This window comes from Gallus gallus, chromosome 11 (genome assembly GCF_016699485.2).
Source record: "Gallus gallus isolate bGalGal1 chromosome 11, bGalGal1.mat.broiler.GRCg7b, whole genome shotgun sequence".
NCBI lineage: Eukaryota > Metazoa > Chordata > Aves > Galliformes > Phasianidae > Gallus > Gallus gallus.
In genome coordinates this window covers 1,142,820-1,160,025 of record NC_052542.1, presented here as the reverse complement: position 1 = coordinate 1,160,025, position 17,206 = coordinate 1,142,820, and the positions used below count along the sequence as shown (strand labels likewise).

At 44.9% G+C, this 17,206-nt stretch overlaps 1 protein-coding gene across 7 annotated transcripts in view; it reads right to left on the bottom strand.

The window, feature by feature from the left end:
* Window positions 1–639: 639 nt before the first annotated feature.
* The window catches only part of CTCF (CCCTC-binding factor), a 30,009-nt gene continuing 13,442 nt past the window's right edge, over window positions 640–17,206 (bottom strand). For 3 of the 7 annotated variants that reach the window (XM_015279119.4, XM_025154151.3, XM_046899388.1), the window contains 10 exons: window positions 12,946–13,738; window positions 12,137–12,307; window positions 11,178–11,311; window positions 9,936–10,056; window positions 8,985–9,134; window positions 7,253–7,413; window positions 6,646–6,828; window positions 6,068–6,203; window positions 3,411–3,578; window positions 640–2,210 (listed from right to left, as the gene is read on the bottom strand). In XM_015279119.4, the coding sequence (XP_015134605.1) occupies window positions 2,029–2,210; window positions 3,411–3,578; window positions 6,068–6,203; window positions 6,646–6,828; window positions 7,253–7,413; window positions 8,985–9,134; window positions 9,936–10,056; window positions 11,178–11,311; window positions 12,137–12,307; window positions 12,946–13,738 (2,199 nt within the window). In that variant the 3' untranslated portion in view covers window positions 640–2,028. The remainder of the gene's footprint in view (window positions 2,211–3,410; window positions 3,579–6,067; window positions 6,204–6,645; window positions 6,829–7,252; window positions 7,414–8,984; window positions 9,135–9,935; window positions 10,057–11,177; window positions 11,312–12,136; window positions 12,308–12,945; window positions 13,739–17,206) is intronic. The other 4 variants (XM_046899387.1, XM_015279121.4, XM_040707013.2 and 1 more) reach the window with 2 other exon arrangements.

Sequence of the window (17,206 nt, the reverse complement as noted above, 5' to 3'; positions counted from 1 at the left end):
TTTTTCCCCCACAGAAGCAAAAGAAAAGCCATGGTTGATACTCTTTATGCCTCAGTCTGACACCCTCAGCTGTAACATGGGAGGAATCAGTCCCTGTGAGTCTGGAAGCTCCCAGCAGTTGGGATCAGGTGCCCAAGGCAGGAGACCCAGCTCAAACTGAATGTAAAAGCGAGGCATGCTTAGTGAGCACACACACAGAAACCAGGTCAGCCAGCAAGGCGTGAGGTGACCGATGGGTGAAGGATGGTCACAGGTTCCGCTCCCATCCACACCACACCCTCAGCTGGGCTGCTGTAAGGTCACCCCAGAGCCACCGCCAAATGAGTGAGCAGCCAGTCCAGCACCTTTCAAGTCTCCTCTTGGCTGCCCGCTCTCCTGGAACACAGCAGGGCTGCTGTGAGGTAACCGAGCACACTGCCTACACAACCAACCAGTTATCCGCACGCTACCACCTGCGGCTGACAGCACATCATGATTTAATTCCACCACCCTGCACTCAGGGCTCGGTGGGGGGAGGAACACCCACAAGGAGAGCAGAACCAGCAGCACAGCAACAGCCGCTCCCTGCTCCCATTGTCCTGCAGCATCCTTCTGGGGGGGGCTGTGCAGCCCAAAGAAAGCAGCCAGCGAGCACACGCGTTAATCCATTATTATTTATTAGCTGTACAGCAGTATATTCTCCTTCCCAGCTTTCAAACCCCATTACATATTTTATAACAGTATTTTTTTCCATGTTGGCTTCCTAAAATAATGAAAAATATCACACAGTACAGCTAAGTACAAAAATGCATCAACCTAGAGTCTGATAGCTAAACTGATAGCTCTCTTAAAAGCAATACATAGAAGAAAAATTTGTTTGAAATCAGCAAGACTGAGGCTCTATAAAAAGCTTACATATTTTAACATGTGACAGTTTCATATACAGGCATCATTTGTATTTCACATTATTCCTTTTGTCTTTATTAGAGATCCAAAATTGTGTAATTACTGACCTATTAAAATTTCCTGGCCCAGGTTTTTGAGGGCTGCAGTGACCCACTTAAAAATCACCACTTCTGTCTTAACAAAGGATTCATAAAACACAAAATACAACTACAAGATAGAGCAAAGAAAACGTAGTCGTGAGGTTATAACTCAAAAAGAAGGTTCCTTACACGTTTCCAATGCTGGTCTCGTGTGCTTCAAAACCAGCTTCCACCTGTGGGGCTCTGCTGTTCCACAAGCAATAGCATTGGGTACACTTCTCCTCTACGTGATCAGTTATCAACAGCTTTCCCAACATTTACACTATTGATCCTCTTTATCGCTTAGTTCGAAAGGAATTAAAATACCAGGGCTTTATTTCAACTGTATTTTTGCATACCTCTTAATTAATGGAAAAAGATTAAAATGTAAAAAAAAAAAAAGTTATTTACAAGCTTGACCATTACAGAAATGCTTTGCAGAAAGCAAAGCATATTAAGGACAGAAACCAGTTGGAGCATGCCAAAACTACCGTGTGCAGCCGACTTGGAGAACCAGAGCTAGTCAGTGGGGGGAAAGCAAAAAACATTTAAAAAGTCTAGAACCCTCCCAAGTCTGCATTTACAGTTAAAAACACTACTGAGAGAAGGAGGCTCAAGGACTCTGGGAACTGGAAGGGCAAAGTCCGGAGTGGTTTACCACATACTCTAGTCAAGGCTTCCACTTCTGTATCATAAAACTCGTTGCACGTAAAGCTGGCCGTCCGAGGACCCTGTTTACAATGCAGCTCAGAACAAAGCTAATCAAGCACCTCACGGGAAACCCTCATGGACTCCGAAGCATTTCCTAATGTTCCATGATCCTGTAATGCTAACATAAAACAGCAAGTTCTAGTTAAATCACATTCTAACATCATTTTGAAGTTTTATTTCCCAGTATGTTTGGTAAAATGGTCTAAAATGATGCATTTCCCAAAGCCAAGAAAAAAAGGTAAAAGGAAAAATAGATTTGAGCCGCTTAAACACAGCCCAGGCCAGTTCAGTCATCCGGCGTGGTCTTCCTCCATCACCGGTCCATCATGCTGAGAATCATCTCAGGAGTGAGGTCTCCGTTTGGAGCTTCCACTACAGCAGGCTGAGCTTCCTCCTCTTCCTCTACTGTTTCTGCATCAGGTTCTTTCTTTACTTCTACTATAATGTTTTCGATTTCACCAGTGTTCTGGTCTTCAACCTGAATGATTGCTGCAGCTGGAGGGGCAGAAAACAAAGGGGGAGAGAGAAAAACAACAGCTTTTTAGCCAGTTCCAGAGTTGCTCTCATCAGATGACTTCTCAGTACATACTTAGGACTTTTGCATGGAAAAAAGAAGGTGAGACCCACAATGAAGGCATTCCCACTTCAGGGGAGTGATTCAAGCCACTTCACTCATCTACAAACCCTCCATTTCACAGAATAATAGAATGGTTTGGGTTGGAAGTTGGGTTGGAAGGGACCTCAAGGATCATGAAGCTCCAACCCCCACAGGCAGGGCCACCAACCTCCTCATTTCATACCAGCCCAGGCTGCCCAGGGCCCCATCCAACCTGGCCTTGAACACCTCCAGGGATGGACGGGGGCATCCACAGCCGCTCTGGGCAGCTGTTCAGCACCTCACCACTCTCACAGTAAAGAACATCCTCACCCCCACATGAAGATGTGCTAACACTACAAACGTAGGCACACTGCAACTTTAAGACCATATTCAAACAAAGCAGCCAACGAATGAGACAACAGCAGCACATGGGAGTGGATCAGATCAGCCCTTCTTCACCCATGGTGAAAAGCAAAGCTTCCAACTGAGGGAAGTCCAGTCACACTTCTGACAGCGTCAGCATGAGAAGTTTCTACAGGCAGTTATGCAGGCAGGACGGAGGCCACACCTGTAGCACTGAGCAGACAGCCAAGCCCCCGGGGAGCTATCACCCTCTGCAAGAAAGGATTTGCCCTTTCTGCTTTGTTCCCAGTATTAACTCAGGCTTTGCACAGTTATTGATTTCTCTTCTTATGGAGAGGACTGTACAGAGCTGAAGCTACGTCTGCACACTTCTGAAATGCAACCCTGAAGCACGCTCATCTGTGCTAAGAATGCCACAGTGATTGTACGAAGTTATGTAAGCAGTAACTGTACAGTAACACAAAGAAATGTGCAGTTTGCACATCTGTGAGTTGGAATAACACTGGAGAAAAAACATCCTCTCCTTTTTTGCATAGTCTGAAGCAACTGTGCTTCCTCACGATCAGAAAGCACTCGCAATTCACTTCAAGCCAGTGGTGCAGCCTTTGCAAAGCACAGACAAGTGCAATTTTGTTGCTTATTTTAAATAAGCTCCCTTGAGAGGAGCAGATCTCTTATAGGAATGGTCCAATCAAAGAACAAAAGCAGTTCAAGCAGCATAACAAGTGACTTACGCTGGGATTGTTTGGTTTGGGTGGCAGCTTTGCCTGGTGGTCTTCCTCTCCTCTTCTTACTGGGAGGTGGTGCAGGAGCCTCTGGCTCAACTTCTGGTTCAGCCTCAATTTCTACTGCTGTCTCCTCCTCATCTTCATTATCATCCAAATCTGGTTCAGCATTTTCCTCTAAAAGAAGCATCGGATCAAGTCAGACTTCAGTTCAAACAAGACTGAAATACCCACCTACAGAGAAGAACCACCAAATCCTCAGCCATAAGGAGTCAAGTCAGAACAAAATGCAAACTTTCTCTGCCAAGAAGCCGGTAGTGAGGATGTCAGTCTGTCACCTCACCTTAGAGGCAAGGAATTGCCATTGAAGTTACTTTTTTATTTCTGTGTTAGGCTATGCAATAAAAGCTCCTCTGAAGGAGCTCAGAGACACAATGGCAGGATGGGGAGCCCATGTAACAGACTGCTGGGCTGTTCCATGCTCATTAGGAACCATTAGATCCCAAAAGTCCCACCTGAATGTATTTTCCAACAGCCTTCACCTGGCAGCAGTGACTGCAATGTCTCTAGGACACATTCTAGAACTCGAGAGCCATCCAAAAGCAAGTCTCCCAGCCCTCAAGAAACAACAGTGCCATATCTCTTTCGTAGTCGCTTTTAAATGAGTAGAAAACCAGGACTGCAGCTCCCTAAATGGAATTTATGTCCAAGAACTCAGAATCTTAAGTTGAATGCGACAGGACCACACAAAACTGGGGGGTTTTGAAGCCCTAGAGGTGAACACAGTTCTATAGATCACATATTGTGCTTTCCAGTGCCACCAAACAGCAACATACCCACCAGTGAACAAAAGGATCTTCTCCAGGACCTCTTTCCTGAGACAAGAGAGCCCAGTACAGTGTATTTTAAAGCCATGCAGCTCCCATCCAGCCCTGCATCTTATTGCATTTTGGAACTGATTCCAATCCAACAGCCTCACAGCAAGCTGTATCTTCTTGCAGCTTTTACACTGTTAACTGAGCTAATTCCAGACCTTACACCTCCAAATACTCCCTGAAGTTACCATGGTTAGCACTATCAACATGCTGAGGATGCCCTGCATGAGAGCAAGGTGACTCATCACAAGGGCCTGTTTTGTCACAGCTTTGCTCACCATTTTCTAGAAAATGTGGAAGTTGTAGAAACTCACGAAGCTGCAGATCAAGAGATAAGAACGCTGAATGCTTTAATTCTCTGAACACAGAACCTCTTCCTTACTGCTATTCAGCTCACACTGGTGAATTGCTTCTCCACCAGATGACTCCTGAGGAAGTCAGCCCAAACTTGGCAGCTCATCTAAGGCTGAAGGAGCTGCGTCAGCCAGGGAGCCACAACCACAGAACACTCATCAGCTCACCTAACAGACCAGCTTCCCTACAAACTGTTTTGAAACCCACACCCACCCTATCAACTTAATAAGTTCACTAGAAGCCTACAAACCAGACACTCCAGAATCACTTGGTTTTAATTAGTCTCTATCAAGATGGTTATTTTACTCCGTCCCCTAAATCCTGCCATGTTTTACATGAACTATTAGTTACCCACGCTTTATCCAGTGGACTATAGCACACTGTTCCCAAATATCTGTACAAACATGAGTTTAAGAAATGACTTATTACTTGGAGTTTCTGCTGCCAAGGTTTACACAATCACCAGTTTGACCATACTTGTCCAATTTCCTGTAAAACCTGTCTGTCACTTAAGATTTTCAGATACACATTCTCTACCTACATCCATCCCTTCATTAATTACATAAAGGACTACAGACGAGAGAGTACTTTGCAATACTACTTTAGGAGAATCATCTTTGATCTGGTTGGTCTTTACAGTCCATCTGGATTTTCTTGCTGAAGATATGATGGTTTTTCCTTTCCTTCACCAAGAATATCTCAGTGAAGGCAAGCAGTTTATCTGCAGAAACAGCTTGCCTCTCTGTTCTGAAGAAGCTTATAGACAGCAGCCACTCTATTTTGAATTGCACCTAATTCACCTTTTGGCACTTGACTTGGCAAGCCAGGTGCCCCTCAGTGGCCATCCTCCCATCACCAGTGTACATGCAAAAACATGTCTTCCACCTGACACCAACAGCCCCCTGGACCCTTTAATTGGCTCAGCAGGCCTTTCACAACAGCCCATGAATTTACCAGCACTCTTTCTATCATTCTCTTGGATGCTCCCATCCTTTCCTAACAGAAGCAGCCAAGCCTTTCAACACTGGGGTTGGTATTTCAGACATACCACATGCTTTCCTGCAGCAGAGCAGGAGCATATGACATTTCACAGCAGAGCAACACTCCACCTCTTTTGGGACACTGAAAATACACAAGAGCAGGAAGGACAGGGACTATGCAGCCCAAGCAAGGAGCAACAGAAGTGGTGTTTTTTTTCCTCCCCAGCTACTCAGCCTTTAGAAGAAGACAGGATGGCAGAATCTGTGCTATCCCTTATAGGCAGTCACCTCTGTATTTGATCATATGCTGTTATTATTATTATTATTATTATTTTTACTTACTAACCAGATGAATGCCTTCCAGTTACCAGAATAAACCTACGAAATGGGCAAACAAACATCTAACAGAGTGAATGCCAGGTGTGTAGCTCTCAGCACGTGCAGCTCTGTTCCTTACCACTATCGGAGGAATCTTCTTTCTTAGAGCGCATCTTCCTCTTTCGGCCACGTTTGCCCTTCTTTGTCTCTCCTCCATTCTCTCCTTCCCCACCATCTAGGCCAGAACAGTTATCAGCATGTCTGGCCATTGTGTTCTACTCCATGGAAGAAGAGGAAAAAAAACAAACAAAGCACACATTGAAATTGAGATCAAGCACTCTGGCCCTATGTTTATAAACATATTTTTGATAACCTACTTGTTGTGTTTTTTGTTTTGTGTGTGTATTCGTGTTTTGTTTTTTCTTAATAAAGGAAGAACAATTAGTGAAGATGACTAGCTTATTTCAATAACTTTTATGAATGAATTTTCACATTGCTTTTGATCTCAACGCTAATACACGACAGCATTAGTTCTGAATTATATCAGGTATCCTCTCAGAAAGAAGTGCTCTATTTAAAATGTCAGTACAGTCCCTGTAGCTCAACTACTCTGCCCTTTGGGGAAGCATGTCATCCTTCCCGTTCCCCCCCTCCCCACCAGCCTTCGTTCCACTCCAAAACAAAACCATGTTAATTCAGAACAGCGTATTCCCTTACCCTGCGAGTGAATGTTTTACCACACTTGGAACACACAAAGGCAGCAGGAACGAAGTTGGGATCGTGGTATCGTTTGAAGTGCATATCAAGGAGCTGTTTCTGACGGAAGGTTTTATCACAATGGCTACAGGCATAAGGCTTTTCTCCAGTATGGGTCCGTTTATGCATGACCATGTGCCGCTCCTGAGGGACAAGCCAGACATGAAAAGTAACCCGAGAACTCAAGCAGACAGAAAAGAGCTGATTTGTGGCCAAGAAGAGCCCAAAACTTTGGGTTAAGTGCAGTATCAGAAAAAGATGATTCTGCAGGAATGGGTGTACATCTTGACTGACAGCACATTCAATCCTAGCTATTCCCATTCCGTATGGACTCCTACCAACTCTTTATCGACAGATACATCAGCATCGTGCCTTACCCCCTTTAGAGGGGGCTCCCTACAGGTGAGCATCACACCAAGAGATGAAGCCACTGAACTTTCCTTCACCCACTGCCTCCAGAAAGAGAGAGCTGATTTCATCTTGACAGCCAGACCGACTTCACAGCTAAGATTCCTCCCTCGCGGTTTGTGAGTTGAAGCTCACGAGAGGTGCCAGCAGCACAACTTACCTGTCTGCATGCATAATCACACTGGTCACACTTGAAGCGCTTCTCGTTCTTGTGAGACTTTTGATGCTGTATGAGGGCATAGCGCTCATGAAACACAGCATCACAGTAACGACACTTCTTGCCCTGTTCAATGTAGGAATGCTGCTTTCGCAAATGAACACCTAGGAGCAAAGAATCAGAGGCTTTCATCACCATGGCTTTCCAAGCATGGGAAAGTCTAGCCCACAGTCCCTTAGCACTACTCCCCTCCACATACATCTCAAGTCAGGAGAGTGAACCACTAATTCAGAATTCCACCAAAGACGACTCACAAATAAAAGCAACCAGAACAACACTGTCTCAACAACAGAAAGGTCTCCATCAAGTTTTGCCACAAGATTCTAGATTTAGTACTTGGTAGCACTCTGTTGGCACGGTGCACTTCCAAGCGATAAAGGGTTTGATGTTATACTACATAATTTAAGTTAACAAATTATATGCAAAAAAGCAGCACCTTAAATGGATTTTTCAAACAAAGTACTCAAAGCAACAGAGCAGACAACAGGGACACCAGGTCCGCTTCTGCCAGCATAAATCCACAAGGACAAGGAGAACAGCACGACGTTATTTTTTGCTAGCAATGCTTATGCAACACACAAAGGTTACAGAAGTAAAAGAGTTCACAAACCACTTATAAGACTACTCTACTGTGAATTGCCTGAATTCAGCCAGAAGCCAGGTAATAACATTCAGAACCAGGATTTTCTGCAGGATTAGAAGTCAGAGTGACAGGGCTAGAAGGCGATAGGGACACCAGCAGATAATCCCCAACAGAGGTTTTAGTCATTTCTTCAAATCACTCCAACTGAGAGCATACCACAGCTGCACAAAGCAGCCTGTTGTAGACTAAAGCGTCATTAGAAGAAAAATTCTTCATAGCTAACATCAGTTCTTTTCCCCTCTGTTGTAAATCAGTTCCGATTGCTCTGGTAGACACCTGACATCAGTTGGCTGCCACCCCTCGTTGTAGCACTCCACATTCGTTTTAATTGGAAGGCAGCCTGCCTTTCCATTACGTGGTTGGTATTTTGCTTACAGACTGAAAGTTCTGCCAAATGGTGGCTTCTTCCTTCTCAGCTGCTCTGGGCTGACATTATTTTTCACCTTCTTGTACATCAGAGAGCTTGCCTGCTGGAATCACTGGGTACTGCTCACTAGATAACACTCTACTGCAAGGACTCAGGGCTTTTGTGGCAATTCTGTCTCTCCTATTCTGTCTGTAGCACACAGCTCCACTTCCTGGAAAATGAAAGTATTTGTTCACATTCAAGCCCATCAGCTGGGTGAAGATGCATGTGGATAAACATAACAGCCTCCAATATGCAGGAGGTCATGTCAAATGACCTTCGGTTTCTCAGACCTAATCCACATGCTAGTCTGAATAAATGCCTCGTGTCTAAGAGGCGTTTTCAGTCCCCACCTATGGGCCTGAAAATAGCAACTTGCCTTGTACGCTTGGAATGCATCCTACACTTTCAAATAATTAAAAGAAACAGAAAAATCTCAGTCTGCAGCAATTATGGGAAGCTAAGCATGTATTACAAGCCCCACGTCTAAGCCTGTGCTTCATTTTGCGTAGTTACCAGAACAGTTAAGTTAAAAAGCAGACAGCAGTTGGGTCAAATGCACTCTAATTTGGGGAAAAGGTTTCTGTAGCACTGTGAACAAATGAGCACATTCCTGAGGTACGTACCCAAGTCACTCTTTCTCGCTATAACAGTATCACAGTGAGGACAGTGAAATTTGGCCACGTTCTCCGTGTGCTTCTGCAGAATGTGCATCTTCATGGTACCACTTTGAGTGAAGCGAGCATGGCAGATGTAACATTCATATGGCTTCTCTCCTACAGTAGCAGAAGGAAAAGAAATAGCACAAGTACTTTTACTGAAATAAAATCTAACCAAGAAGCTCCAGGCTCTCAGAAACTTGCAGTAGACAGAAGGTAGAAATAGTAACTCAGAGCCTCTCTCTCTAGAACTTTTTGTTCTTGTATGCATCTTTCTACAAAGAAACTCAAGTCTACTCTTTAAGCACGGCAGTTAAATTAATATCCTTACTTGGAGGAAGTGCAGAGAGGACCTACCTGCAGGCTGCCAGAAGACAGCAAGCAGAAGCAGATTTTCTAGGGGGTAGGACTTTTCATCACTCAAATTACAAGTGCAGTTTTCCCCCCTGCTTCAATTTTAGCCATATAATCAACCTGGCATTCCAGCAAACACTCTGTGCTAAACACAATTGCTATTTCCATCAAGGAAAAAAATTGAGGATCTTTATGCCCTACATGCATGAGTTGCTTCTGCAACTATGCTGAGCATGAAACTGAAAACGGCTCATCTTCAACTGGAACACTAATAAGGGAAGAAACTACTTCTCTGTTTACTACAAGCGGCCGTATTTTATCACCTCACAGTGAAATTGGAATCCCCCAAGCTCACTTCTCAGGGTAGTAATTCCTGTTGGAATATGTATTTACTGGTGCTTATAAGTTATGGAGTATATTTTTCAGCTACAGACTGTAATAAAGGTTTTACGTGAAATAAAAGAAATAATTTGCCAATTAGGAGTGCCAGCATATATTACGCAGTTTCAGCACTCTGACACCAAAACACGGAAGCCACTAAAACAAAAAACATGTCAACAATACCAGAGTGGGTCCTCATGTGCCTCTTCAGTTTGTAAGTATCCCTGCTGGCATAGCTGCACAAGCTGCACTGGAACGGACGCTCTCCAGTGTGAGAACGAATGTGGCGTTTCAATTTGCTAACCTGAAAGAACAATACACAGATGAGCAGATCCGACTTCTGAAAGCACAACAAGTCAGTCAAGAATTTAAGGTAACTGATTTTTGTTTTATCTTGCCAATAAAGCAAAAACAAGCAAGCACGTCAATTCCATTCTCATGCTGCACGTAACCTCTCCCTCCCACTGTACTTCCCAATGATGCCCTTAGCCTTTCTTGATGCTCGTTCCCACATTCAATGCAGACTTATTTAGAGCCTCATTCCCACCTCACTGATACCAATTTGAGAACATGGTAAAACTTAAAGTTACATTGGAGAGACACAAGAAAGAGTTCTGGGAGAACAAGCACCTACGGGACTTTGGAGGTGGGGACAATAGATAGCACAGTGTCCTCCACACCATTTATTTTTCCCCAGAGGGTGCTTTTTTGGGTGCTCTCCAAAAGAGATCATCAACTTGCTAAAAACAATTCTAGATCTACAATCAACAAGGTGAAAATTTCTTCACTGTCCTGCTTTTATCTAGAAGACATGAACCAAGTCATTTTCTACTCAAGTAAGAGCATGCTGCATAAACTGAGAACTGTTGTCTGCACAAGGGAGCACAAGCTCACATTAGGACAAACTTGGTCTTAATTCATACTACCAACATCACTGCAAACTTGACATTCAAACCACAGCACAGAGTAGGGAGGTCAGTCCTTATCTCAACATTACCCACTGATCTTCCATTGCACACACTGTATTTTTTTAAATCATGTCTCTCAGCTAGCTCAGAATGCTGTGTAATTTCTGTTACAATATAAAGGCTGTCCTGAAGCATAAGTAACAGTCCTGCACAGGATAGAGCATACAAGCAAAGCTGTACGTTCTGGAGTAAGTGAGACAATCATCTGATATAAGCAAAGCTGCTTTTCACTAGGATGGAAGCAAAGGGTCATTAATTTTGGCTGTGGACTCCCCAACATGAGCACATAACACGTCCATTGCACAGCCCTAGAACTGCAGGGCACCCGTGGTCTAAATGCATGGCCTACGTAGGAGAGGGCTGCCTCCTTCAACACAGAGCATGCTACAATTCCTTTCATCTTCTTAAAGACCAATTTCTTTAGTGGAACACCCACAGCAGCAGTTAGCTCACATACCTCCACACTGGCATAGTCACACATTGAGCATTTGAACGGCTTCTCGTGGGTGTGTTTGTAGCGGCGATGCCGAACCAACTCTCCGCTGGTCACAAAGGCCATGTCGCAGTCTGGGCACTTGTGAGGGCGAGTACCTGATTGTGGGCAGCAAAGAAGGAAGGAGGCATTCAGATTGAGTAAACAGGAGAAAATAGGGCACCATCTTTTGCATGGTATGAAAGATTAGAACGCTGAATGGAACATAAATCTGACTTTTGTATAAATATTGGACTGAAGATCTTCTTAGGGACTGAACATCCCTTCTACAAGAAGGCAAACTCCCTTATTCTCACATCACTCAGTAATTCACAAACCTCAGACTGCTCAGCTAGACATGTGGGCACAGGTAGGCACGGAGAGTGAGGGATATGAACTATTGCTTTTTCTACTCTCCCGCAGAAGTGACACAAGAGGATTATTTAAGTTTCATCACTGTTTAATTACCTTTGTACACTAGAATTTAAGTAAGAGCAACAGAAGTATTCTACAGATCCTACCAGTAAGTTACGCTGATGTAGTTTATAACCCTTTTTTCCCCCCCCCTCTCTCCCTCCCTTCTGCTTTCAATTCCCTCATTCTTAGCTCCAGCTTTTCTTCATTTTACTCTTCTGCAAGAAGCAATGGCCACACAAAGCTTAGAATATAACTACTAACATCCAACACATTTGGATTTGATTTTTTTTTTTTTAAGCTTGTCTTAGCTTGTCAAGGGCTGGCTTTTTTAAATCTATGTATAGGACGGATGAGGTTTGCACCTGACCTGGCCAGGCAGATAACACCTGCATTCATATGAGAAACGGGCAGCAGCATTGCACAGATTCTTCTTTAGCTTATTTCGTAACTGGAATCAGAAAGATCACCTTGCTTTTGTTCTGAAGGCAGAGCAAATCCCACACAAACAGTGCAGACAAAAGCAGTACCTGTGTGAGTGTTGAGGTGGTTCCTCAGTAACGTGACTGTCCGAAAAGCCCTGCCACAGAGATGGCACTTGTGTGGTCTTTCATCAGTGTGGCTTTTCATGTGGCGGTCCAGGTTGGAACGGCGTGGACAAGTGTAACTGCACAGTTCACACTGGAATGTCTTCTTTACACCTAGCCATGGAGGAAACCATCTTTACTCGAGAGTACTGTGGTCTACTGCATAACATAATAATAGGTCAGCAGGGAGAAGAAAACACTGTGGAGGTTTAGCTAATGTGAGGAACAATCTTGTACCATTACATCCAACTGTACATCCTTAGGAACACAGGCAGTGACTAGTTTGGCTTGAATTTTCCATTCGTATGCCAGCACTCAATGTTCCTGCTCCACACTGAAAAGGGTTCCTTAATTTACAGGTTTACATTTCCCGAAAGGAAAGTACATACTGCAGTATTTTACATCATTTACCCTATCCACCACCTTGTTTAAAAAAAATAAATCACAAAGCTAATTGCACTGTTGGTTCCTAATGTAAAACGTGTACCCAAACTCTTAAATATGTATTAGAGCAGAAACCAGAATCTTTTCAACTGTAGTTATATGGGAATACTAATATCACAGCATCGCACCAAAGCAAATGAACTTCTTTACAGACTATGTGCCCAACAGCAGAGCTGAGTGCTATTAAATGAGGCAGCAAGGGACACCGACATGCCTGCTTCACTCCTGCCTGCATCTACCGAGTCACTGCAACCATACTGCAAGGTTCCCCCCAACAGATGCATCTTCAAAATGCACTCGCAGCTTACCTTTCTTTTTAATTTTTGTTGGTTTAGGTGGTTTCATGTTGCCCACCACCTTTTCTGCATTGACCTCAGATAATAAACCCTCCTGCTGCTCCTCCTCGAAGTCATACACAGAGACATCCACGTCTTTGCCCTCCTCGGTGTAGCGAAGCTTACTCTTTTTGTTTTTCTTTGTTTTTTTGGCTGGTGGCTGATAGTCTGGATCTTTTTGCCAATTGGGATCTTCTTGTGGCTGAAGTTCCCCTTGTTCCAGTGTCTCCACCTCACCGTTAGCACCCACCTTCACGACCTGGAAGCCTTCTGGTAAAGGCAGGGTGTGACAGATCATGGGTTCTCCCTCCTGCAGGCCTCCTTTGGAAACCTCATTTTCATAAGCTCCCTGAAGTTCTTCCACAGATGTGGTGGCAACGGGTACAGTCACTGGAACGGGTACTTGGACCAGCTGAAGCTCACCAAGGTTTATAGGCTGCTCTTCCATATTAACAACCTGAAGCGTTATGATCTGCGTATCATCCACCGTAGCCTCCGTTTCCTGAGGCACGGCACCTTCCATTACTTCAGTCTTCATTTGAAGGAGAGTTGGATCCAGCTGCTCCATCATCACCATCTGCACACCGCTGTTGACATCCTGCACCACCTCCCCTCCGTCTGCCTGGTTCGGTGCTATATGGCAAGCCTCGTCCTCCTGCCCTCCCTCGCGGCGTCTCTGATAGGTTTTTCGCTCTTTCCCCTTTATAAAAGTTTCGGATTCCTCCACAATGGCTTCAACTGCTTCACCTTCCATTTCACCTTCCTGCTGGAGAAAACGAAAGAATGAGTGTTGGAATCATCCAGTGTCTTCTAACAGCTGCACAAACCCTCCTGAAAGGCAAGTGGCCTAACAGAGGGAACGCAACGCTCCTCCGTCCAGCAGACCAACTGAGAACTGAAAGGATTTCTCCTTACCAGCCTCCTGCTACCATAAACCAAGGCAACCACAGGATGCTGTCTGCAACGAGACACCCCCACCAGTTATTGGGAAAGCAAGAAGTATTAAGCGAGATGCATAGCCTCAATTCTTAAGAACTGCAAACCCCACAGCCAAGATCTACCATAATTTCACTCTCTACTGAGCTTCTTTAGGATTCCACTTCGTTTAGATCAGTAGCATCAGAGTCTGTCTTTGGTTATACACGCTAGAGACACAAAAGTAACATACTGTCACATGCAAAGAGCTGACATGAAGCATTATGCTTGAGAACTGCAAAGCTTTTTCAGGAGGAAAAAGGACTAAGAACGAAGACTTCAGTTCTTACGCTCAGAACTCACTTCAATTATATTCTTAATTGTTTCCTATATGCTTAAGTTTCTCTGATTGTGCCTGTTAATGAAGTAAAAAGGATCCAGGCAGCGAGGCCTGTTTCCTGTGAGCAATGCGGGGCTCCCTTCCTGCTCCCATCCTTGGCTGAGAGCACAGTGCCCTCCTCGGGCAGCATGAGCACAGCATGCCCAGCTCTAACTTCACTTCGGTGTGAGGGATGTTGGTTCAGAGCAGGGGTGCCAGAACAGGGCTGATCCCACTGGGGACACCCACATCCTCGTGGTCTCGCTGTTCTCACCTCCCATGGGCAGCAGTGGTCTCCAGGGGGCACCAGCCACCCACAAATGCTGCCATATGGCCCCAGTGTGCCTCCCTGCAGGGACGCTGCCTCTCCTTCACCACCCATCAGCATTCAGCCCATAGAGGCACACGACAGAAGCACACAAGATGATGTGAGTGCTGAATGCAAGGCAGCAGCCGCAGGAACACAGCTCTGCTCCTTACCCTCTGGTAAGGGTGAAGCCATCAGAGCAAATGGTCTTTCAGTGATCTCAAGTGTGAGGAGAAACCTTTTGAGGTTTCACCTTTTCCATCCTCCCAAAGGAAGGGAGGACAGAGCTAAACAAAATAATGCGATAAATTGGGTGGGAGGTAACAGAAGACTGCAGATGAGGGAAAAATGGCACGAGTCCATCTAGAGAGCTAACAGTTCTATTTGATGGAACAAAGCAGAGGTCAGCAGCTCTGACGCCAGCACAGCCAATTCCCAGCAGTCCAGGTGGGGCTCTCCTAAGGCTCTCTTTAATAACTGCATCATTCAAGCTGGAAATAAACCTGTGAAGGCACGAAGGAGTGAGCTCCCAGTTGCTGCACAGCAGGAGCTCCATGGGTGGGAGGGAGCAGCACCCCTTGGCTGCACACCAGGCTCTCCGTGTCCCCAAGAAGCGCATTACCAGCACCCAAAGATTCCAGCATGCTGCTTATGGTGTCAGGAAGGTTTGCCAGCTTAGGAAGGCAGGCTGCTGCTGGGACCAGGTGAGCAAGACTTCAGCCAAGGGGCACACACAACAGCAGCAGTGTGCTGTCATTCACCTGAGCCATCCCTGCTCTGTCTCACGCCCTACAGATGGGCACTGCTCACCATCTCTCACCAAAGAGCTCTTGACACACATGCCCCTTCAACAGGCTCTACATGAGACACAGCACCACAAACCAGCGAGCTGTGCTGCCATAACCCAACTCACTGGATGAAAAACTGCCCACAGAACAGACCCTGTTTTAATAACTGAGTTGCCTACCTAGAAAACTGAAGTGAGCAGAAGTGTCAGGCTGTGCATCTGATAAAAGTTGGCAGTTTATTCCAAAGAAAGAAATCAAAAGGTTGCTTGAGAGAAATGCAATCCCAGCCAGCCCTAGTGCATTAAGCACAGGCTATCCTAGCACTGCTTCTATTAAATGCTAAAGCTGGCCAACATTTACTGCTTCTACACTACTGCTCCTCTTATTTTGCACAATGGTGCCATAATCACTACACTTCCTGGGTTCATCAACAGAAAAACACAGGCAACAAAACCAGAATATGAACTGGGTGCATGTGCTACCTCCTCCCAAAGCCTCATGCTCTCAATTCCAGTGTATGTCAATTCCTGTTCTCCACAGTGTGGCACTAGAACCCAGTAAATCCTCATACAAGGAAAGTGGTACAAAGAGTTGAGAGTTCAACCAGCACTCAGATTACATACACAAAGACTAAAATCTCATAGGAGACTCTCATCCATTTGTTGCTAATTGCTCAGAGAAATGTAAAAGATGAATAGGGGCAGATTTGCTTAAGCATCCAATCATAAATAAAACACATGCAAAGGCTTAAAGTTGTGTTGAATTAAGAATAGGTGAAAGAGGGAACTTTTTCTTCTACTGAAGATAAGCCTATCAAACGTCGTGCTACTTGATGAGAACAGCTCGAGACAGGCTGTTTTCATAGAGCTATCACACCTGCTGATGGTAGGAAATCCAGCAAACCTGAGAAATTGGGAATTTTGGTTTATCAAGGAATTTTCTCATGCTGGAAACAGAGCTTTCATTTGCCTGCTGCATTAAATCCCATATCCACTGGTTACGAGTGCTACAACCATCTCCAGCTGCTCTCATTTCCTTCTTGCCATCCAGAACGCTGGCACTGAAAACACTGAAAGAAAATAAAGTCAAACCTACTACTTGACAAACATCTATTACAACTTTAATCATCTTCTTCAAAGGCACTCCCACTGATACACTATTAAGCAACTACTTTGAGAAATATTTTTACCATTTCATAGAGAATAAGCAAGAAGAAAAACACCAACTTCATAGAATGGCTTCGGTTGGAAGGGACCTCAAGGATCACCAAGCTCCAACCCCCCTGCTGCAGGCAGGGCCACCAACCTCCACATTTAATACTAGACCAGGCTGCCCAGGGCCCCATCCAACCTGGCCAACCTATGCTTATTGGCTTTTCTGTGTATAAGAAGCAGCCTTTCAACACGAGAAATCCATGAAATGCATAAGGAGCCATAGCTGAAGTAAAGGGCTATCAGTGTAAAGCTATGGAAGGATGGTTTCCCTGAGTACTGACCCACACAAGGATGGGGTGTGGGCAGACAGCTCTGATGGTGCCTGCAGTCCTATGGGCTGTTACCCAGCCAAGCTGTCTGTGCTGAAGGCTGGCCTCCCTAACAGGGCAGGGAGAAGAGCACATTCTTCCGGGGAACGACTCAAAGCATGTAAGTGGATGCCTGTGCCAAATTACCATCTAGAGAAAACCACCTTTACTGCCATTAACCAGGCAGGAGACAAGATTCGAAACTTGCACAATCGTTTCACAATCGCTTCAAGAAGGAAAACACCATACTGCTGCTGAATAAGCTGCTCTCACCTCTTCCTCTGCCATTCCCTTCCTTTGCATTGACAGACTAATTCACCCAC